The sequence below is a fragment of the Pleurodeles waltl genome, chromosome 7 (genome assembly GCF_031143425.1).
Source record: "Pleurodeles waltl isolate 20211129_DDA chromosome 7, aPleWal1.hap1.20221129, whole genome shotgun sequence".
Classification (NCBI taxonomy): domain Eukaryota; kingdom Metazoa; phylum Chordata; class Amphibia; order Caudata; family Salamandridae; genus Pleurodeles; species Pleurodeles waltl.
In genome coordinates this window covers 1,389,758,299-1,389,782,304 of record NC_090446.1, presented here as the reverse complement: position 1 = coordinate 1,389,782,304, position 24,006 = coordinate 1,389,758,299, and the positions used below count along the sequence as shown (strand labels likewise).

General features: G+C 45.3%; 1 protein-coding gene across 1 annotated transcript in view; it reads left to right on the top strand.

Annotated features, from left to right (window-relative positions):
* SCAF1 (SR-related CTD associated factor 1) overlaps nt 1-24,006 on the top strand; it is a 210,647-nt gene that overhangs the window by 150,593 nt on the left and 36,048 nt on the right. The window contains exons 8-10 of the mRNA XM_069200969.1: nt 1,755-1,837; nt 4,114-4,431; nt 14,429-14,557. Coding sequence (XP_069057070.1) covers nt 1,755-1,837; nt 4,114-4,431; nt 14,429-14,557 — 530 coding nt within the window. The remainder of the gene's footprint in view (nt 1-1,754; nt 1,838-4,113; nt 4,432-14,428; nt 14,558-24,006) is intronic.

Sequence of the window (24,006 nt, the reverse complement as noted above, 5' to 3'; positions counted from 1 at the left end):
CGCTGCTGAAGGGTTTGGCCAAGGGCAGTGAGTAAAAAAAAATAATACTAAAAGTAAAAGGCACATCTGCAGTTCGTTTACTTTCTTTTCCTGTTGATGCCTTCTTAAAGCCAGGTACTAGAGGGTACCAAAGGATGATCCCAGGGATAACACCTGCAACTCCTGCAACTCCTGCTTAACCAGAACATACATGCTCAAATCTCAAACACTATTGCTTCCACCAGTAAAATATGATTTGTATCCGGTAGGTGATTCACCTTGTAGAACGAGTACAAGTACTAGTGTGCACTTTTGGTAAACTGGGATTCGAAAGTAAGTTCCCTTTGAGAAATCGCCCCTAGATTCTTATTAATTGCTCTGGGATCTGCTCAGGCAAAGGCCACTACACAATGATTTGGGCAGCTGAGACGCAGAGCTGTACTTTTTAGGTTCGACATGTATGGCACCTGCATCATTCATGGCAAACATATTGTATTATATGCTGAAAAGTGGCTATGCTTCAGACATTGGTTTATGATAGTTGTGAGAGTGACTTCGTAGCACTCTGGGGTGACTGCTGAGAAAGGCATTTGCAAAATTGGATGCTGCAGAAAAGAAACCATCTAGCACATATTTTAAGATGCATTCCCATTGCTACCAAACAAACCAGTGTAGGCAAAGTCAATCGATATGACATTTGCAGTGTTCGCAGGTTCAATCCATACAGTATACAAACCTACTTTGACAGTGCTTGTTTGACCATTGATTGTTATCTGGTTATTCTTTGTCCAGCACTGCACATCATGCAGGCAAGCTGTTAGCTTCTTACCCTTCTCTATCCTCTTTGAAATCTAAAATAATACGGTGTGCTTTGTGACCCTAGTCACTGTGCCAGTTAGAAGGCTTTTCCACTTTGGAGGCTGTGGTGGGCTCCCTCTCTCTTCCATGTCTTTGAACTTCCTTGAACTGTCTGCTTGCAGCTAGGTATGGTTATATTAAATGTGTCCCCCCCCCCCCCCCCCCCATTTTCCCATTCTTGGGTTTGCACTCCTGCTGCACTTTCTTCAGCTCTCTGTTCTGAAGCCCTGTCTCTTTGGCTCCCCCTCACCTCTCTCCCTCTCACTGTCTTCTGAACTACCTCCTCCGCATTATCTTGTAGGTTACTTCCTTTTCTCACTCCCATTGGCTCCCACTCTCGGGCTCCCCCTCACTTGCTGCGTCTCATAGCACACTCTCCCATGGATCCCATTCCCAGGGTGTGGTCTCTTGAGCTTTCTTTTTTCTGAGGTACTGTTTATGGGTTCCATCTCTTATTCTCCCTCTTTCCCTTTGCTCTGTTAGGCTCCCATGTATCTCAGTCATGTGGCAGTCTCTCGCTCTCCTGGTCCTTCTCCCAGGGTGCTGTCTTTCTACATACCTCACCCATCTCCCCCGTCTCTTATGGTCCATCCCACCATTCGCAATCTCTCTAGACTCCTCTCCCTGGGCTCAGTTTCTTAGTGTCATTTTACCAGGATCTATCTGTCTCTCGCTAGTAGTGCTGTTGGGCGATCTGTCTCCTTGTTTCCTGTGGGGCCTCCTGTGAGAGGTGAGCGCAGGCATAATGATCTATAGTTACTTTGAGTATGATAGTTGCATCTGACGTATCGTCCTAGTCAATGCTTTGGAAGTGTGCTAGTTGATAGCCTTGCAAGTTATTTTGCATGGAGCAATGAAAGAAGAGAGAAAAGGTAGCGTTTTGTGGGATATTAGACTCATGCTGCTTTCTTTTCTAGTGACTGCTCTGCTCTTCAAAATGGAAGAAGCAAACCTTGCCAGCAGGGCCAAGGCCCAGGAGCTTATCCAGGCCACCAACCAGGTATGAATAGGAGAGCTCATAGAAGGGTCAAGGGGGCCAGGAAAGATTGTTCACTGGTGATGGTCCATGAATCTAGAACGAGGCTGAAGGGTGGTATTGAAATTATTCTGTGGTGGTGGTGGTGGTGGTTAAAGGGAATAATTAAGATTCACAACTCGACTTGAGGAAGGTAATATAAGTCTTAAAATGTTGTGTTCTGGGTTCCCATGGGTGTCCTGCACAGCTGTGCACGTCCTCTTAAGGGATCCATTGGAGTGTGAAAGTTGAGACTCAGGAAAAGGCAATAGTGCATAGGCATCTGAGACATGATGGTTGTGAGGCATGCTAAATGTGTACAGTAAGGGAGGAGAGTAAAGGTTTCCAGAGAGCTGGTTGTTCATTTGAGAAGGAGAGGCTTAAATGGGAAGATACGCATCATGGCAGAGTCTCTATACAAGTGAGGCCCATAGACCAGGCAGACTTGAACATTTAGGGGAGGGTATAAAGTGTTAGAGATCCTAGTGGGCTGGAAGATGGGCAAACCTACTACAATGTTTTGGGCTGAGGGCCCTGGTTGAAGTCTGTTTGCTCGTATGAGGATTCTTGCTGTGTGCACTGCTCTGAACGCTTAAAGCATGTGAATGGATTATAATAGAGTGTGATTGTTTAGAAAGCTATATGAACTGGTACTGAGAAGTAGGGATTCTCCCATTAGTGGATCTCTAATATCCATAAACAATAGAATTTGTGCCCTGAATCCTGAAACCAATATAATTTGCATGTTCAAACATGATTTTATAAAATAAACATGCCTGTAGAAGATGGAGTTCTTTTTTTTTAATGAAAACCAATAAGATTAATTGACACTATAAAATGAATTTGGTTGAAAGACTTTAACTTGTGCCCAGAATGAAACAAAGTAGAATAGTATATGCATTTTGACAGTTCCCCTTTTGAGATATCAAAGTGTTTGGCTATCCCAGAATGCACCAAAGTGTCACCCGAGTAATTATTACTAGCATCCCTTAGCACACCTGGCCACTTGTTAAGCCTATTTTACAGTAGCAAACTGTTTTTTAAGGTAAATTCATCAGCTTCACATGAAACATCAGTGTATTAGCTATTCCCTCTATCCCCATTTTTGCAGGTAGTGAGTTTTTTTCCTCACTTTTCCCCAGATGAAAACTGCTCTTCCTCTGCCTTTTCAGACAGTGCACTTTCACTCTACAGTGTGCCTCTGGTGTTTGAAATAAATGTTAGAAGTGAAAACTCAATTTGTCTCCTCTGCCTTACGGACTCTCACACAGTAAACAAGTGTGACATATTTTTAGATGTTATGGAAAGGTTCAGACAGAAAGAGCTCCTGCTACTTCTGAGGAAAAGGAAGGAAAATCAGATGTCCAGGAAAAAGTTCCTATACCTTAACTTTTAAAGCGATCTACCCAGACACACTGCATAGTCCTTCTTCGAAACTATAGCATTAACATTATGTCTTCTTGCTTTTGATACATTTACAAATGTAAAGCCTTGATGGCAAGATATCTCTGCATACAATGGTTGGCTGAAGTGTCACTACTGAGCCTCAACATGAAGGAATTGCTCAACTTACAGAGTGGGAACAACATCCAGCTAGTGTTAGGAGAAATGATGAGGAAGTGGATCAGTAGAAGGAACTACTGCATGAACACTGGATGCCCACAGTCTACATCCATAGGAGGATTACGTTCTCGTGGTACCTCAATACTAGTAGCCACAGCAGATCATTTTACCTCCACGCCTTCCACCACACCCACTGGAGTCTTAGAGCCCTCCACCCTAAGCCCCGAAGAGCAGAGCTGCTCAGAAAAACATTGAGTAAAGTGTTCCACATCCCACACATAAATGAAGAAATGTTAATGTTTATTAATTAAAATAGATGATACACATAATGGGAATTAGGATAATAAATAAGTAGCTTTTTCTTACGGCTCATACTTTGACTAAGTGCTGTGAAGAAGGAGTTGCGTACTCAAACATGTGTAGACAAAGGAGAGATGTCACAATCCTGATGAAGGTGCTGTTTTTAGTGGCATCATGTTCCTGAACTGATCTCAAGGACTGCTAGAAGGGTGTGTTAGGCAGAGGTGTTGAAAAGGAAGATTGTTGTTTCAAGGCTTGGTTGGAAAGAAAGTTGACTGTAGGCCTAATACATTTGAAGCAAATAGCCAAAAATGCTGGAGCTGAGAGAAGGGGGGAGACATTAGCTTTGCGCACTCAAGTGAATTTCACAGTCCTTTTAACTGTAATTTTTTTCTCAGATCCTAAGCCAGGGAAAGCCCTCTACCTCCATGTTGGTGCAGCCGCCTCCACCACCACCGCCTCCTCCACATGTGCCCGTAAGCCACACAGCACCCTCGCATATGGTGCATAGTGGTCTGTCTCTGGGTGGATTTGCCTACAGTCCTCCTTCACCTCCCTCTCCGCCATCGCCGCCTTCCCCTCCAGCACATACCAGTCTCATTGGCCCAACCTCCACAAGCAACTCCTCCAGTCTATTCTTCAATGCCTCATCCAGCAGTGAGACGGGGAAACGTGAAGGCAGCATCAGCTCTGATGGGCCAGGAGAGACTGACAAGGTAAGCATGATTTCCACAAAGCACATTTAGCAAGACACATGCAATAGTTGAAGATGGCCAGCAAGGCTCAATCAGGAAATATTGGAATGTGCCATGGGAAAGTGAGCAGTAGGACACAATGAACAAAGTATCACTATATACTGCATGAAAAGTTTGGTAGCAGATCCCATTGAGAGATAAACCAGCCCAGGGAGATGAGCAGAGTTGCCTACAGAGTTGCACCTGCTTAGGCTCCAGAGAGTTGGTTAGCAAAGTCAGAGGGACAGATCCAAACATGTAAAATGGGGAGATCAGCAGCAGGGCTTTAGGATTAGGGTTTGTGGCTAGCCTTGCAGTGCAGCTGCTGAGATACTTATGTTTCATTAAAGCTGTAGTCCACACTTTGCTTCTCTGCATTTCTCTTCGATGATGTGAGGTACAGAAGCCTATTTATGTTCAGCAGATTTCTTTGTGGTTCAGTTCGTTAAAGGATTTATTAGTGAAAAAATCATAAGATGATGTATTTCCAGGCCATTCACTGACATGTTTTGCTCAGAAATGTCCGTCGTATAATTGTGTACATCTTCAAAGTGATTTTTTTTTTTTGCTTGTCCCGTCTACTTGACTTGGGAAGTGTCAATTGTTGCTTCTTTAATCATTAAGCATGTGCTAGGAGTTTGCAAGGACACGTTTCACTCTGGTTATTAAGTATTATGACTATGGACTTCATGTAAAATCAAACGAAATCATTCCAATATAATGTAAGTATTTCATTAAAGTTGATATGAATCCGATCGCATGTGGATATTCCACTAAAGTTTAAATAACCCAGAACGTAGACCATACATTGGATGTTTCTGCTCATTAGTAAAGTAAAAAGTAACTAAGTACATTTCCCTTACCCTGTAAACATATTTTTAGCAGGTACATTTGGGAGCATGGTGCAAGCACTCTAGCATTGTTTATCTTTGTATCTAGGCTAAGCTATTTGCTTGAGCTATTAAATCTGTTGTAGTTGCAATCTCGGATTTACCTTGTGCTTCTGCCGAGCACAGATTGTAGCTACCTTGCCCATATTGAAATCTTAGTGCGTGGAATCTCCGACTATGCACCACTCTGATTTGTAGTGGGATATACCCCATCATTAGTTTGTCCTATGTGGCGACTGAACGCATGGTACCTGCAGGACGGGGTCTATGTTAAGCAGTTGCAACAGTCTCTTCGAGAATACTTTGTTCTTAACGAAGGGGCGGTGACATCCCCTGGAGTCTTGTGGGATGCTAGCAAGGCGGTCCTGCGGGGAACAGCTAGGGGCCTTGTCCGAGCTCGGGAGCATTCCCAGATACTTCATGTTGAGCAGTTGGAGGCACAGGCCACACGCCTAGAAGCTGAACAGGGTGCGCAGCCCAATGAATGGGTAACTAGGCAACTCCTACTGATCCGTGAGGAAATCCGAGACCAATCTCTGGAAGTGGCAAAACACCACTGGCGGGCATCTACGGCCAGGGTCTATGGCTTGGGGATAAATCAGGAAAGTTGCTATACTGGCTGATGTCCGAACAACAGGCTTCTAGGATCATTCCTGAAATATACAATGACCAGGAGATCCGCGTCTCCCGGCATCAAGTTATAGCCAACGCTTTTTCCCAGTTGTACATGGTGTTCTATCAGGCTTCAGCAGCGATTGTTCCTGACCGTGCCCGTCGGCTCCTGGAAGATGTCCCCTTTCCGAGACTGCCCTGGATGGAGGTGCAGCAGCTTGATGAACCTCTTAGCGAAAAGGAAATGGGGGAGGCCATCTCTGCGCTGGGGACAGGTAAGACCCCGGGGCCTGATGGTTTTCCTTCAGAATATTACTAGGTGTTACGGGAAGACTTAGTACAATGCCTTTTCGGCGTTATATGAGGAGGTGGGTTGCTAGGGCTCCTTCCCGGAAGAGCTGGACGTCGCCACTATTGTGGCGCTTCCTAAAACCCAGCCCCCATCGCAAAATTGTGCTGACTATAGACCGATATCTCTGCTAAATAGTGAAGTAAAAATGTACGCTGCGATCCTTGCCATCCATCTTAAAAGGGTGCTGCCACTGCTGATTCATCCAGACCAATGTGGTTTTATGGCCACTCGCGGCACGCAACACTGCATTTGTAGATTGCACGTCGCCTTGGCTGGGTGCCGCCGGCTGCCCCGGACCCTCGCCCTTCTGTTTATAGACTTGAGAAGGCCTTTGACACAGTGGACTGGGGTTTTCTCTTTTTAGTGGTTCAGCGGGTGGGCTTTGGGCTGGGGTTTTGTCGCCTGGCCCGGGCTCTGTACACCAACCCCACAGCACGTCTGCAGGTCAACGGTACCCTGTCTTCGATACTCACCATTCGTTGGGGTACGCAACAGGGCTGCCCTTTGTCCCCCCCATTCTTTTTTCTTTGGCGATTGAGCCGCTAGCACAAATGATCAGGACAGATCCACTATACCGCAGCTGGAGATTGGGGGTATTCCTCTGAGGACAGGGTGGCCCTGTACGCAGATGATGTCCTGTTATGTATGCATGAACCCAGTGTGACGGGCCCCCGAGTCCTCCACCTGCTAAGATGTTATGAAGAAGCATCAGAGCTCAAAATGAACCCAGCCAAATTGGTGTTGGTACGTTTGGCCAGTTCACAAGACTGCTTTGATCGGCAGTCTGAGATACCCATGCGCAGGTTCAGTTTTAAATATCTTGGTATTTGGATAACCCTTCTTCCAGAACTCACATGGGACAGGAACCTGGCCCTGCTACTAGCCCGCACTAAGGCAGACTTGCAAAGATGGCAACCACAGCCGCTGAACATGCTGGGCCGTGTAGCCCTCTATAAAATGATGGTATGACCTCGGCTTTTATATCTTTCAAAACTTCCTCTCCCGATCCCACGTCCCTGGTTCAGGGCTTTGGAAAAAGTCACCAATTCATTTCTTTGGAATGGGGCAAGACATCGGGTGGCCGCACAGCACTATCGGAGGGGGGGTGTACAATGGGGGATTGGGAATGGCTGACCCCTACTTGTATTATTTGGCGACCCAGCTCCTGATTATACATGACTGGTTTACAGGGGGGTGGGCGGACCCGGCCTACCAGGTGGAATTGGAGACGTTGGGTTTTCCCTGTTTCCTTGATTTGCTTTATGGTGCGCCACTCCCCAGGGATATGAGTCAGTAATGGGGGTGGTTTTCTTGGCATGGCGCACGGCGCTGCAACATGTCCAATGGAATGCTGTTGTCACCCGACAAACCCCGCTGTGGCATGGGAGGTGGCTGAGTGAATCAGCGACATTTGAAGGGTTCGCTGAATAGGACCTGCTGGGTATATCATTAGTGGGGCATTTATGGAAAGGGGAGGCAATTAAATCATTTCAGGAGCTACAGGCTGATTTTCAGCTGTACCGGATGCAGTTTTTCAAGTACCTCCAGCTCCGGCATGCTCCGGGCACTCATCTGCCACCCACTGGCCCGTTACCAGAATTCAGTCCACTTGAGGCCAAGTTGCTTATGGGCAGCTTGGGAGGGAAAGGTGTTTCCCAGATTTATAAAATGTTAATTAATAATGCCCCGGGCAGTTTGGAATCAAACAGGAATAAATGGGAGTCATGGGTGGGTGCGTTTGAGGAGACTGACTGGGCGGAGGTGCTGATTGCACCTAGGATGCTGGTGGTGTCGGCGAGGCTTCGCGCGGTGCAATTCTACTACTTACACAGGGCATATCTGATGCCTGACATGCTGCACGGGTGGGTCTTCGCTCCACGGCTCAGTGCCCTCACTGTGCTAGGGAACCGTCAGATTTTTTTCACATGGTGTGGTCTTGTCCGGTGCTGCAGGCTTATTGGGATATGGTGACACGTGAATTGAATGTGGTGCTGGGGCAGGCGCAACATATGTCTGCTAAACTGGTTTTACTGGGTGTTATGGAGCAACTTAGGGGCATACAAGCATATTGTGCTTTTGTGGGTATGGGCCTGCTCGTCGCTAAGAGACACATTGCTGCTGCTTGGAACTCATCTACGGGCCCGTCCCTTCAAAAATGGAGACGTTGGGTGGATTGGTGCTCAAACCAAGAAAAACTGGTCTACGAATCTAGGGGGGGTCCTCTGAACCATGAGAAGATATGGGGTGGGTGGCTGAGATTACTCTCGTAGTCTGCTGGGGGGCTTTGGTTCCCGTTGTTGTGCTTAGATCTGAACCGGACGTCTGTCGCATTGAATGGTTTACTGTTAACGTTCTCTGGATCAGGAGCTCACCGTTTTCACTAGTGCAAGCTGTTTTGATTTTTCTTTCTCCACTTGGTTTCCCTTCCCCTCCTCTTCTTATTCAAAACAATGAAAATTGTATATTAAAACAAAAAAATCTGTTGTAGTTATGGAATCCATGCTTAATAGTTAAAAATTGACCAACAAATGAGTGCATTTGATTAGTGATGGAGGCAAGCAGGTCACACCAGGTCTCTTTCTCCAGTAATACTTCGGTTGTTACTCATGTATATATCCTCCTTACATTTACATATATTACTTCTATCGTATATTTCACCAGCGACCTGCACTTGATATTGGGACGTTTGAATTTGCATATATATAACACTGCAGATAAGGGCATAAGGGTTTTCTTAATACATTGGCAGGTAGTGGCTGGTTACTGTAAAGAGCCAAACCCTGTTGGACATATTTTAGATTTACTGGTGACTTCCAGGTGGCAAATAAATCTTTGTATTTCAGTAATAAACCAGTGCCATGGTAAGATAATTAGAATTTTCTTTTATTTGCTCTCTATTATTTAATTGGAGAAATGAGGTGTATCACTATATCTACATTAGAGTGTGAGATTGCAATCATGGTAGCTTTTCGAAGTAAGTCATTAGATCATTTGACTCCTTTTTGAGACCTCAGACTAAACCTTCCACAAAACTGATAAGTGACATTTTTGTTTTCAGAGCAGTTGCTTGAGTTCAAAGCCTCAAGCAGAAATGTGGAGTGCCAATGGTGCTACTTTTAGATGTGTGAGGGTAAGGCAGCAGTACATACAAACAAGCACTACCTAGTGGAAGTAACAGCTAAAGGTTTACTGTGGTTAATATTTCACCAATATTCTTTCAGCTGAAAATTGCTCATAAGATATTTAAGGAGATCATTTCTCACACCTGACCTTTGATACATGTTTGATTACGCCATCTCCTCTGTTTCATGAGGATGTGGCAGTGTTTTTTGCTTTAAGTGTAGTTGATTAAAGACACTGTTTGGTTGTTAAGTGTTCTTATTGCATCTAAAGCAGTAGAACATTTACTATGCATACTTTATTCATTTGCAGTAGGAGAAAACGTCGGTTTGATGTGAGCATGTATTCTCTCTAGTCTGCCTTATCATTAGATCGCTGCACATAGCAGATTTTTAGATATTTGAATGCAGTACTGTAACATCTTCAACGCCTCTCTTAGAACAGGAATTGTAACCTCTGAATTTGAAGTGTCCTGTTCTTCCTTTAAAGAAAACATGTACCAGTACAGCACTTTCCTAATTATCGGCCTATCTTGCTTCTGCCATCTCCTCTGAAATTGATAGTCATTTTGCTAAACAAGTATCCTACCTGGAAGGAAATCTTATTTAGATAAGGCACAAGCAGGTTTTCATCCCAGTAGAAGCACTGATGCAGGATTAGTTTTAATCATTGATGATGGATGTCTGGAATCCAATGTTAGCAGTATAGGCGCACACTACTTAGACATTATATTTATTTTAGCAGTGTTTGACGCTCTTGACCATAGACTGCTGTTGATAGAATAGTCCAAGTAGGCAGGAGTGAGCATTCATTTAACTGGTTTCAATCTGTCGCAGAAGAACGCCTGTATAACTTTTTTTTTCACAGCTTAAATAATTAACTTCTGGTGTGCCTCATTCTACAGCCCTGTCACTTGTATACTTCTAAATAACACCCCTAGCTGCCCTTATTTCATTCCACAGCCTTCTGCCCACCTGTGCTGACTGTTCAGAATTTTGTAGGCTGGGAAGACAGCTTTTCAAAGGTGTGTGCTGGATGCCAGGAACTTGATGGGTGGGAGCTGGCTAAAATTAAATACGAACAAGATGGAGTCTTACTTCATGGGGTGGCAGTGAGGTCCTGTGTTTACACAATTGCTGACTGAAGTAGAAAAACCTAAGTATACCTAGGTGGGCAACAAGCTCCAAATAGATATTCAAGTCTGTATATTAATATCAACTTGTACTTTTATATTTTAGAAAGCTTTGCGGAATATGCCTTTTCTGACATATGTGAGACAGGAAATGACTGCCTCAGCCTTCATCAGATCATGGCTCAACTAATGCCCTATACTTGACTCTACCAGCTTTTCTATCAAACCTCAAAACAAAGCAGTAATGCTACCTTTTTAAAAGAGCACTTCTAACCACAGAATTCTCACTTCTTGACTATTCCCCAGGTATTACACTGGATTCAGAACCTTTTTTGTTTTACCTCTGCATGCTAGAATGTGGCGCTGTGTGGCTCCACACTGACTCATTTCCGCTCTGGAAATTACATGTGGGTTCCATAAAGGATGGACTCCAGTGCGCTGACATCAGTTCCTTTCTTTCCGCACCACCAGATGCAGATCTGGAGCTTCCTCTTTTTTGTTACCTCACTTTTCACAAAATTCCTTGTTGCGCATAAAGACAACCCGTTTCAAATGCCGTAAGTACTGTTGCAAACAGATGTTGGTGATAGATCCCCACCAGGTATTCCTTTGTTGTCAGGGGTCAGGCCGCGACTTAAAGACCTGCAGAGACATTATGTCGATGAACCTGAAGGCTATACGGAAATGCAAGGCGAAACTTTGTTGCCAAGCATAAGAAAACCCAACGTCTGGACTGCTCCAAGTCCAGTTCTGCATCCAAAATTCAGTCCCAAACCTCCTTCACTCTTGGAAAATGCCATTTCAAATGTAACTTACACGTTCCACTCCTAAATATTATGCTCCCTAATTTGTGGGCAGCAAGGTACACTTAGGGGTGACTTTTAAAATACTAAATCAAATTTTCCTATTTGTCAAAAGGCTGATTTTGTTTGGTCTGTGCAGGTGGAGTAAAACTTCTGCTTTCTGGCTACACATGGTAGTCTTGAAGCCATGTTTTCACTGCTGCAGTAGGGGATGGCGCTGTAGGTGCTACAGTCCGTAAGCTACGTTTAACCTTACATTTCAAGGGTGTATTTTTGCACCATATACTTTGGCCTTTTAGGAAAGTTAAATCTGACAATCAAGTTTTAAAGCTGTTTTGACATATTTTAGAGGTCAGGGCACATGCATTGGACACACAGGATAGCAGTGTACCCGTGTTGGAGTTCAGGATGACCAGCAGGTGAGTCCCAATCAAAATGAAAAACTGGGAGTGACTACCCAAAAATGTGACTTTGCAACACCCGTCATATGTTAGTCCCACATTAGAGAGAATTTCAGAAGAGCAGGATGTGCAAGCATACTCTCCAAAGGTGCCAGATTTGGAAAGAAAAGAGGGACTCATGTTATTTCCATGTGCTGAAAAAGGATGGGGGACTCAGCCGATTTTGGACCTTTGGCCACTGAACACCTTCCTCTGGAGGACGAGCTGAGAATGCTCACATCGGCCTACAGCCTGTCTGCACTGGACCCCGCCAACTGAATGGCCCTGTACTTGCGGGGCACGTATTTACAAATACCAATCCTGCATTTCCACACACATTACTTGTGGTTCTGGGTAGGCTAGGAGCATTTTCAGTTTGCTGTGCACCCTATCTGCCTCACCATTGTTCCTTGAATATTCACAGAGTGATGGCAGTGGTCGGGCCCATCTTTGGAGGGCAGGGATACCAGTCTCCCCCCTACTTTGACAACAGGCTGCTGAAGGCAAGCCCGCCTCAAACAGACACCTCCAGACAGCACATCTCTTTGCATCATTGTGTTTGCTATCAATGAGCCTAAGACACACATGACTCCTTTGGAGAAGCTTCCATTCATTGGAGTAGTCTTGCGTGCAATGCAGTTCTGTGCCTTCCCTCCACTTCAATGTGTCCAGGACATTTAGGCTCAGTCTCAGTCCTGGATCATATTGAGAGAAGCTCTGAAGCTTCTTATCCTTCTAGCCTCTTGTATCCTCCTTTTGAGCTATGCCAGGTTATACATTTGGGCTGTCCAGTGGAGAATCTGAAGTTCTATGGGCCCAGAAGCCTTTCCCTAAAATTCCTTTATACTGGGACAAATTTGTAACTTTGTGTGGATCTTGGATTAGCCACTTAGAAGCAAAGCTTTCGGACACCCATGTATTTGGGTTATCTTTAGCCCAACAAGGCATTGTATTAGGCACTATTAAAGGATATTTTTCACCCCTTTCACCCTTTCAAAGTCTACCATAACTTTCCTCATTTAAGTCGCCTTTGAGATTTATAAAGTTTCACACACATGTTCCCTCCGAAACAGTTTGTAATGCCACAATGGGACCATAACTCAGTCTTAACATTTCTCATATATGGCCTTTGAGCTGATGCATAATTGCTCACTGAGTCGCCTGACTTCTGAAAACGGTCTTCCTCCTCACGGTTACCTCAGCGTGTTGTGTGAGGGAACATCAGGCACTTTCAGTTCAACTGCCTTTCTGTGCTGAGGGCTCTAGCAACATTATTACCAAAAGTCATTCTCCAGTTTTATATGGAGCAGTCCATAACATTTGCTTGCAGTCTTTCCTCTCCCTCACCCCTCAAGAGAGGAGTAGAGACTTTTTGGCTGGACCCCAAAACAGCTTTAAGATTTTATGTTTATCATACTAAGGGACATCGTGTGAACTATTACGTTTTTGTGGGGTTCTTTGGGACGAATAAAGGAAAGGCTATGCAGAAGAGAACCCAGTTGAAGTAGATAGGCCTGTGGGTCAAGATTGGTTTGTGGAATCCCTGTCCTTGACATCTGCCATGCTGCCACCTGGGTGTTAGTGCATACATACACGAAGCGCTACTGACTTGATGGCCGGGAAAGACACTAATACACTCACAGACCCTTAACCATGTGCAGATACTGCTTTGGTGTCTATTCTACCTCTATCTACAGTTAAAGATATCCATCAGAAGGGCCAGTATTTACCTTCAGTGCTGTGTCCGGTAGATGCTTTTTCTTTTGGATTAAGTGCCGATTGCTCACTACCTTCCTGTTATGTAAAGTGACCTCTTTTTAACATCTAAAAAGTTCCCAAGATATGGATCAGCACACTGCTACCAACAATAGTTTCCATTCTGTCTCTGAGGGCGTAGAAAGGAAAATAATTATCACTTCAGCGTGCATTTGTGCCGCTGAAATGCGTCTCGCCTTCATCACCTCCATGCTTCCTAGTGGCATGTGGGACCACTGTTGAAAAAAAGTTTGTGGATTCAGTCTGACACATAAGGAATTTTCTGAAGTGAGGAATCTGTAGTTAGGGTATCCAGTGGAAAGAATGCTACCAAAGGTAAGTAACTAGTTAATCTTGTCATATTAAAAATACTTTACTGACAATTCATTAGGCTAATGCAGGTTGAAACATTTTCCAAATTGTCTTTAAAATGGACTAGGTCGTTAAGAGTACATGCAGGGTCATTACCGTGGGTTTTAGGGAAATTGGAAAAGATTGCAAGACCTTAAACGTATTAATGTTAGCCTTTAGCAATGAAAAGTAGTGCTCTGCATAATTTCATTTAGAGTACCATCTCCAGTTTTTTCATTGTATGACCACTGCATCGTCCAAGGTCATATTTCAAGAGAATCTAGGACAAGCGGTAGGACTTTAAAGGGATGACAAAGTGGAAGCCCATAAAGAGTGGAGAGACTAAGGCCACCCCACCTTCAGAGAGATATAAGGGTAAAGAAACTGGTGTTAGGAGCTAGGTGATATTTTGTGGGCTCATTTACTAGTGCAGCAGTTGGACACTGGTACAAGAAGAGCTCTCATGAATGCATGGTATCCACCACCACTCATTGTATATTGTAATGCTATGTCCTCCTTTGCAGTACTTGAAAAAGCTTCACACGCAGGAGCGGGCCATTGAGGAAGTGAAGCTGGCCATTAAGCCCTACTACCAGAGGAAGGAGATCACCAAGGAGGATTATAAAGACATTTTACGAAAGGCTGTAAGCAAGGTGAGTGTACTTGTCCTGCTGCCACACTGTCTCTTTCTGTTCTCATTGCCATAGAGACCATGCACAAGTATTTTTCAATCACTGTTTTGTCGCTCCACAGGTAATTCCCTTTCATAAGTATGGTACACGTGACTTACCACCAACACTGTCTTGTCCCATTGTAATCTCCCTTCATTAGTTGGGTGCAAGGACTTCTCTTTGTATATCCCTTCTTATGGGAAATAATAGTTACAAGCCTTGCATGTGTTTGTGCTGTTTGCCCACTGCCCTTCTGTGTTACACTCTATGCACAATATTGGTGCATCTCTCCTATCCACACCCTGTCCTCCCTGTTCATCTCTTTTCACAGACCTGCAGTAAATGAAACCTTGTGGTTCCATTTTGAACCTGTTCCTCTTCCCTTGCTGCCTATGTACATAAATAGATTATCTAACTTGTGTAAGTGTTGTTTGTATAGTGTGAACCTAGTAAAAAAAGCAGAGTGATGTACAGGGCCAGGGACACGAATACAGTCAATGGGTTCTTGGGCAGGTATCTCATTTCTTGGAGCAAAAGTGTACTGTTACTGCACAGAGATGTAGTGTTCTTTTAAGAGTTACACTTTCTTAAATCTGAGCAGAGTTGGGGTGGTCATGAAGGATATAAGGACCCCTCTAAAACCTTCCTCAGAAACTTTGCATGAGGAGATTTCCTGACTTGTTTCACACTTTTGTAACCCCTCTGCCATCACGATTATGTACATCTTGACAGCTTTCCTATATTCATTTAAGTACCCAGTCCACCAACTGTGATTCTCCCTATCTACCCAACCTCTTTTCAACTGTGCATTCTGTGAGATTGGGTCTTGTCCTTCTGTCACTTTTTCCCTGACATGCTGTGCAGCTGGTGAAAACATAATGTAAACATTTTCTATCCTTACTCACTACCACCCTTCTCTTGTTGTGAGCAAGGTTAAAGCGTGCTTAATGTTGCGCGCCTTCACTTTCCTTGGACAGCCCTTACAGAAGACCAGTGTTCCTGACCTTCACCATATCCTTTCACTGACTTATTTATGTACAGCAAACGTTGAGTGTTTGTCCTTGTTTTGTCACACCTGTAACATGGGTCACTTGAATAACAGGACATACACAGGGCTCTCCTTATTGCGTAACTAAAATCATTACCTCATCAGTGATGACCTGTTGAGTTTGAAAGTGGTGGGGTGTAAAAATTTTAATTGACTTGCACAGAACAAGTGAGTGTGATTTGAGTATAAGCTTGTGGTGGCATAGCATTGGTGCCATATGTCCTAGGTCAATCAAGGAAAATGGGCTGCCTTTACCACCTCTTTAGTTGATATATATATATTTTTTTTTAATAAACAAAAACACCTACAGTTAAGGTACAGAATATCCCCTGTGCACCTGGAGCCATACATAACTAAAACATTGTGGCTGCTGATTGAGGGTCACCCGACAGTGCTCTGCATCGACTAGCACAAACCTTGCAGTTAGGAGGAACTTTAGATCTAATATATTGCTAGTTTATTTTTTATTAGATGCATGGCCAATGGAATTAAGCTGCCAAAAAGGAGTTTACTAAATTATGCATTAAAAAAGGCAATGTATGCAACAGGACACAGCATATTTTGTGACAGTGTTTCTTCATTATGTCATTCGTACACGTTAAGCCTATTGGGCAGAGATTTAACCTCATTAGTTTAGTACCAGTTAGGAAGCTGGCCTGGTGTGTACTTACACCTTATACCAGGTATCTGCTATTAGTGTTCTGTAGGCAATGTCTAGAAGCCAGGCTCCCTTGGAGTAGCTGTGAATGAGCAGCCAAGGCTTATCTAGGAGACATACAAAGCTTATGCAATACCACTGTAGTCACACAGCACTTACACACACAAAAGAAAACACTCAGTGTTATGAAAATAAGGTTCTCTTCCAGGGGATCCTCCTCAATAGTCATAAACAGTGAATTTTCTACTTTCTATGGTCTCTTCTTTGCTTGCTGAAAGGCTTTACCTCTAATTGAAGAGTTTAATTAAAGAAAAACTTCACAGAAAATAAGGCATTTTTAGCCTGTTTCTCAACATAGACTGCATTGTTGGTCACACATGTATATAATATATCTGTATTAAAATTCTCTACTCAAATATTACTTTTACATATACATATGTGTTTATATACGCTCTGTGGTCCCTGCACATGGGCGGGAATATTCAGTGTTTGACTTTGATGAGGATACCCCTGGAAGAAAACTAGGATTTACAGGTAAGTAACTTATCCGTCTTTATTACATTAACACAGTACCAAATTCTAGATAATCAACCCTCCAATAGGAGGTAGGTAATCACACTAAATATGTACACTAGTTATCAGAAATAGGCATAAAAAGTGGGGGGTTAGACTGCAAAACTATTTCAAGAAGAACTTGCCCCATATCATTATTAATACACACCTGTAAAGTTGTTTTAATGTTAATTTTTTTAACTACCATGTGTGCACTAGCGCAAATAAGCGTAAAGGATAATTAAGAATAATTGGTCCACCCATAGGGAAAACTGAAGATCTCTTTTGTAGTGTATTAAAGGGACTACCTCAGCCTCCCTGACCAACATTGTACCAGCCTCTACTATTACACTTTGCATGTCTTCGTTGCATTGCTCCCTGTGCATCGTTCCTTTTAGTAGATACTGTTTATGTAGGTCAAGGTGCCAATGAGCTGTGTTTGGGATGGAATTTCTCACACCACACTGCCTTCTCCCAAAAGTCAAGTCGGGGACACAAAGGGGTACGTTCTATGTGCAGGCAGTCTGGGAAGTCAGAAGCCAGAATCTTTAGTCTTGTTACTGAGTTTTATGTACAGTACTTTGTGTACTCATGGCAACAAGCCACTTGCAGCCAACATGTTGCTACTTGATGAATTCGGAAGTGGCTGGAGGAGGGCAGGGGTTTAAGGGGCTTAGTATCCACACAGGACCCACTTGTGACTGTGAAGACCTATACAATATATAACATTGCTGCATGGATGTAAGGAAATGCCTCCTTGGCATGGTTGCCCCCTGACTTTTTGCCTTTGCTGATGCTATGTTTACAATTGAAAGTGTGCTGAGGCCTGCTAACCAGGCCCCAGCACCAGTGTTCTTTCCCTAACCTGTACTTTTGTATCCACAATTGGCAGACCCTGGCATCCAGATAAGTCCCTTGTAACTGGTACTTCTAGTACCAAGGGCCCTGATGCCAAGGAAGGTCTCTAAGGGCTGCAGCATGTCTTATGCCACCCTGGAGACCTCTCACTCAGCACAGACACACTGCTTGCCAGCTTGTGTGTGCTAGTGAGGACAAAACGAGTAAGTCGACATGGCACTCCCCTCAGGGTGCCATGCCAGCCTCTCACTGCCTATGCAGTATAGGTAAGACACCCCTCTAGCAGGCCTTACAGCCCTAAGGCAGGGTGCACTATACCATAGGTGAGGGTACCAGTGCATGAGCATGGTACCCCTACAGTGTCTAAACAAAACCTTAGACATTGTAAGTGCAGGGTAGCCATAAGAGTATATGGTCTGGGAGTCTGTCAAACACGAACTACACAGCACCATAATGGCTACACTGAAAACTGGGAAGTTTGGTATCAAACTTCTCAGCACAATAAATGCACACTGATGCCAGTGTACATTTTATTGTAAAATACACCCCAGAGGGCACCTTAGAGGTGCCCCCTGAAACTTAACCGACTATCTGTGTAGGCTGACTAGTTTTAGCAGCCTGCCACAAACCGAGACATGTTGCTGGCCCCATGGGGAGAGTGCCTTTGTCACTCTGAGGCCAGTAACAAAGCCTGCACTGGGTGGAGATGCTAACACCTCCCCCAGGCAGGAATTGTCACACCTGGCGGTGAGCCTCAAAGGCTCACCTCCTTTGTGCCAACCCAGCAGGACACTCCAGCTAGTGGAGTTGCCCGCCCCCTCCGGCCAGGCCCCACTTTTGGCGGCAAGGCCGGAGAAAATAATGAGAATAACAAGGAGGAGTCACTGGCCAGTCAGGACAGCCCCTAAGGTGTCCTGAGCTGAGGTGACTCTAACTTTTAGAAATCCTCCATCTTGCAGATGGAGGATTCCCCCAATAGGGTTAGGATTGTGACCCCCTCCCCTTGGGAGGAGGCACAAAGAGGGTGTATCCACCCTCAGGGCTAGTAGCCATTGGCTACTAACCCCCCAGACCTAAACACGCCCTTAAATTTAGTATTTAAGGGCTACCCTGAACCCTAGAAAATTAGATTCCTGCAACTACAAGAAGAAGGACTGCCCAGCTGAAAACCCCTGCAGCGGAAGACCAGAAGACGACAACTGCCTTGGCTCCAGAAACTCACCGGCCTGTCTCCTGCCTTCCAAAGATCCTGCTCCAGCGACGCCTTCCAAAGGGACCAGCGACCTCGACATCCTCTGAGGACTGCCCCTGCTTCGAAAAGACAAGGAACTCCCGAGGACAGCGGACCTGCTCCAAGAAAAGCTGCAACTTTGTTTCCAGCAGCTTTAAAGAACCCTGCAAGCTCCCCGCAAGAAGCGTGAGACTTGCAACACTGCACCCGGCGACCCCGACTCGGCTGGTGGAGATCCGACACCTCAGGAGGGACCCCAGGACTACTCTGATACTGTGAGTACCAAAACCTGTCCCCCCTGAGCCCCCACAGCGCCGCCTGCAGAGGGAATCCCGAGGCTTCCCCTGACCGCGACTCTTTGAATCCAAAGTCCCGACGCCTGGGAGAGACCCTGCACCCGCAGCCCCCAGGACCTGAAGGACCGGACTTTCACTGGAGAAGTGACCCCCAGGAGTCCCTCTCCCTTGCCCAAGTGGAGGTTTCCCCGAGGAATCCCCCCCTTGCCTGCCTGCAGCGCTGAAGAGATCCCGAGATCTCTCATAGACTAACATTGCGAACCCGACGCTTGTTTCTACACTGCACCCGGCCGCCCCCGCGCCGCTGAGGGTGAAATTTCTGTGTGGACCTGTGTCCCCCCCAGTGCCCTACAAAACCCCCCTGGTCTGCCCTCCGAAGACGCGGGTACTTACCTGCAAGCAGACCGGAACCGGGGCACCCCCTTCTCTCCATTCTAGCCTATGTGTTTTGGGCACCACTTTGAACTCTGCACCTGACCGGCCCTGAGCTGCTGGTGTGGTGACTTTGGGGTTGCTCTGAACCCCCAACGGTGGGCTACCTTGGACCAAGAACTAAGCCCTGTAAGTGTCTTACTTACCTGGTTAACCTAACAAATACTTACCTCCCCTAGGAACTGTGAAAATTGCACTAAGTGTCCACTTTCAAAACAGCTATTTGTGAATAACTTGAAAAGTATACATGCAATTTTGATGATTTGAAGTTCCTAAAGTACTTACCTGCAATACCTTTCGAATGAGATATTACATGTAAAATTTGAACCTGTGGTTCTTAAAATAAACTAAGAAAAGATATTTTTCTATACAAAAACCTATTGGCTGGATTTGTCTCTGAGTGTGTGTACCTCATTTATTGTCTATGTGTATGTACAACAAATGCTTAACACTACTCCTTGGATAAGCCTACTGCTCGACCACACTACCCCAAAATAGAGCATTAGTATTATCTCTTTTTGCCACTATCTTACCTCTAAGGGGAACCCTTGGACTCTGTGCATGCTATTCCTTACTTTGAAATAGCACATACAGAGCCAACTTCCTACATTGGTGGATCAGCGGTGGGGTACAAGACTTTGCATTTGCTGGACTACTCAGCCAATACCTGATCACACGACAAATTCCAAAATTGTCATTAGAAATGCATTTTTGCAATTTGAAATTTTTCTAAATTCTTAAAAGTCCTGCTAGGGCCTTGTGTGTTAAGTCCCTGTTTAGCATTGTCTTTTAGAGTTTAAAAGTTTGTTAAAAGTTTGAATTAGATTCTAGAAACAGTTTTAGATTCTTAAAAAAGTATTCCAACTCTTAGCAGAATAATGTCTGATACAGAGATGCAGGTGGTGGAACTCGACACCACACCTTACCTCCATCTTAAGATGAGGGAGCTAAGGTCTCTCTGTAATATCAAAAAAATAACCATTGGCTCCAGACCTACCAAAATTCAGCTCCAGGAGCTGTTGGCAGAGTTTGAAAAAGCCAACCCCTCTGATGATGACCTCACAGAGGAAGAAATTAGTGACTTGGAGGCCAATGTCCCTCCTCCAGTCCTAAATAGGGAGAACAGGACCCCTCAAGTCCTGTCTCCAACTGTGTTAGTCAGAAATAGTGAGTCCCTCACAGGAGGGTCCCACATTTCTGAAATCACTGAGGATGCTCTCAGTGAAGATGACCTCCTGTTAGCCAGGATGGCCAAAAGATTGGCTTTAGAGAGACAGCTCCTAGCCATAGAAAGGGAAAGACAAGAGATGGGCCTAGGACCCATCAATGGTGGCAGCAATATAAATAGGGTCAGAGATTCTCCTGACATGTTAAAAATCCCCAAAGGGATTGTGACAAAATATGAAGATGGTGATGACATCACCAAATGGTTCACAGCTTTTGAGAGGGCTTGTGTAACCAGAAAAGTGAACAGATCTCACTGGGGTGCTCTCCTTTGGGAAATGTTCACTGGAAAGTGTAGGGATAGACTCCTCACACTCTCTGGAAAAGATGCAGAATCTTATGACCTCATGAAGGGTACCCTGATTGAGGGCTTTGGATTCTCCACTGAGGAGTACAGGATTAGGTTCAGGGGGGCTCAAAAATCCTCGAGCCAGACCTGGGTTGACTTTGTTGACTACTCAGTGAAAACACTAGATGGTTGGATTCAAGGCAGTGGTGTAAGTAATTATGATGGGCTGTACAATTTATTTGTGAAAGAACACCTGTTAAGTAATTGTTTCAATGATAAACTGCATCAGCATCTGGTAGACCTAGGACCAATTTCTCCCCAAGAATTGGGAAAGAAGGCGGACCATTGGGTCAAGACAAGGGTGTCCAAGACTTCAACAGGGGGTGACCAAAAGAAAGGGGTCACAAAGACTCCCCAGGGGAAGGGTGATGAGACAGCCAAAACTAAAAATAGTAAAGAGTCTTCTACAGGCCCCCAAAAACCTGCACAGGAGGGTGGGCCCAGAGCCTCTTCACAAAACAATGGGTACAAGGGTAAAAACTTTGATCCCAAAAAGGCCTGGTGTCATAGCTGTAAACAGCATGGACACCAAACTGGAGACAAGGCCTGTCCCAAGAAAGGTTCCACTCCAAACTCCCATCCAGGTAACACTGGTATGGCTAGTCTCCAAGTGGGATCAACAGTGTGCCCAGAGCAAATCAGGGTCCACACTGAAGCTACTCTAGTTTCTGAGGGTGGGGTGGATTTAGCCACACTAGCTGTCTGGCCGCCTAACATGCAAAAATACAGACAGCAACTCTTAATTAATGGGACTAGAATAGAGGGCCTGAGGGATACAGGTGCCAGTGTCACCATGGTGACAGAGAAACTGGTTTCCCCTGGCCAATACCTGACTGGAAAAACTTACACAGTCACCAACGCTGACAATCAGAGAAAAGTACATCCCATGGCAATGGTTACTTTAGAATGGGGAGGGGTCAATGGCCTGAAACAGGTGGTGGTCTCCTCAAATATCCCAGTGGACTGTCTGCTTGGAAATGACCTGGAGTCCTCAGCATGGGCTGAGGTAGAACTAAAAACCCATGCAGCAATGCTGGGTATCCCTGAACTGGTGTGTGTGAAAACAAGAGCACAGTGCAAGGCACAGGGTGAACAAGTAGAGCTGGAGTCTGGAAGAATGGCCCAGCCTACCAAGAGAACAGGAAAGTCAGTTGGGAAACCAACTACAACACAGCAAAAGAAAGGGAACCTCTCTTCTCAGGAAGAAGTTCTGCCCTCTGAGGGAACTGAGCCTTTGGAGCTTGAACCTTATCAGGTTGAGCTCTTAGGCCCAGGGGGACCCTCAAGGGAGGAGCTGTGTAAGGGACAAGAAACCTGTCCCTCTCTTGAAGGCCTTAGGCAGCAAGCTGCTGAAGAGTCCAAAGGCAAGAAAAATGGAACGCATAGGGTCTATTGGGAAGATGGACTCCTGTACACTGAGGCCAGAGACCCCAAACCTGGTGCCACTAGGAGAGTGGTAGTGCCTCAGCTGTTCAGGAAGTTCATCCTAACATTGGCCCATGACATTCCCCTTGCTGGACATTTGGGACAAACCAAGACGTGGGAGAGGTTAGTCAACCACTTCTACTGGCCCAATATGTCCAACATGGTTAAGGAGTTTTGCCTCTCCTGCCCCACCTGTCAAGCCAGTGGTAAGACAGGTGGGCATCCAAAGGCCCCCCTCATTCCACTTCCAGTGGTGGGGGTTCCCTTTGAAAGAGTGGGTGTGGACATAGTTGGTCCACTAGAACCTCCCACAGCCTCAGGAAATATGTATATCCTGGTAGTAGTGGATCATGCTACCAGGTATCCTGAAGCTATTCCCCTTAGGTCGACTACTGCCCCTGCAGTAGCCAAGGCCCTCATTGGTATCTTTACCAGAGTGGGTTTCCCTAAGGAGGTGGTGTCTGACAGAGGTACCAACTTCATGTCAGCATACCTAAAGCACATGTGGAATGAGTGTGGAGTGACTTATAAATTCACTACACCATACCATCCCCAAACTAATGGCTTGGTTGAGAGATTCAACAAGACATTAAAAGGCATGATCATGGGGCTCCCAGAAAAACTCAAAAGGAGATGGGATGTCCTCTTGCCATGTCTGCTTTTCGCTTACAGAGAGGTGCCACAGAAGGGAGTAGGATTCTCACCCTTTGAACTTCTGTTTGGTCATCCTGTAAGAGGACCACTTGCTCTTGTTAAAGAAGGCTGGGAGAGACCTCTCCATGAGCCTAAGCAAGACATAGTGGACTATGTACTTGGCCTTCGCTCTAGAATGGCAGAGTACATGGAAAAGGCAACCAAAGACCTTGAGGCTAGCCAACAACTCCAGAAGTTTTGGTATGACCAAAAGGCTGCACTGGTTGAGTTCCAACCAGGGCAGAAAGTCTGGGTTCTGGAGCCTGTGGCTCCCAGGGCACTCCAGGACAAATGGAGTGGCCCTTACCCAGTACTAGAAAGGAAGAGTCAGGTCACCTACCTGGTGGACCTGGGCACAAGCAGGAGCCCCAAGAGGGTGATCCATGTGAACCGCCTTAAGCTCTTCCATGACAGGGCTGATGTCAATCTGTTGATGGTAACAGATGAGGATCAGGAGGCAGAGAGTGAACCTCTCCCTGATCTTCTGTCATCAGACCCAAAAGATGGCACAGTAGATGGAGTGATCTACTCAGACGCCCTCTCTGGCCAACAGCAAGCTGATTGTAGGAGAGTCCTACAACAGTTTCCTGAACTCTTCTCCTTAACCCCTGGTCAGACACACCTGTGTACCCATGATGTGGACACAGGAGACAGCATGCCTGTCA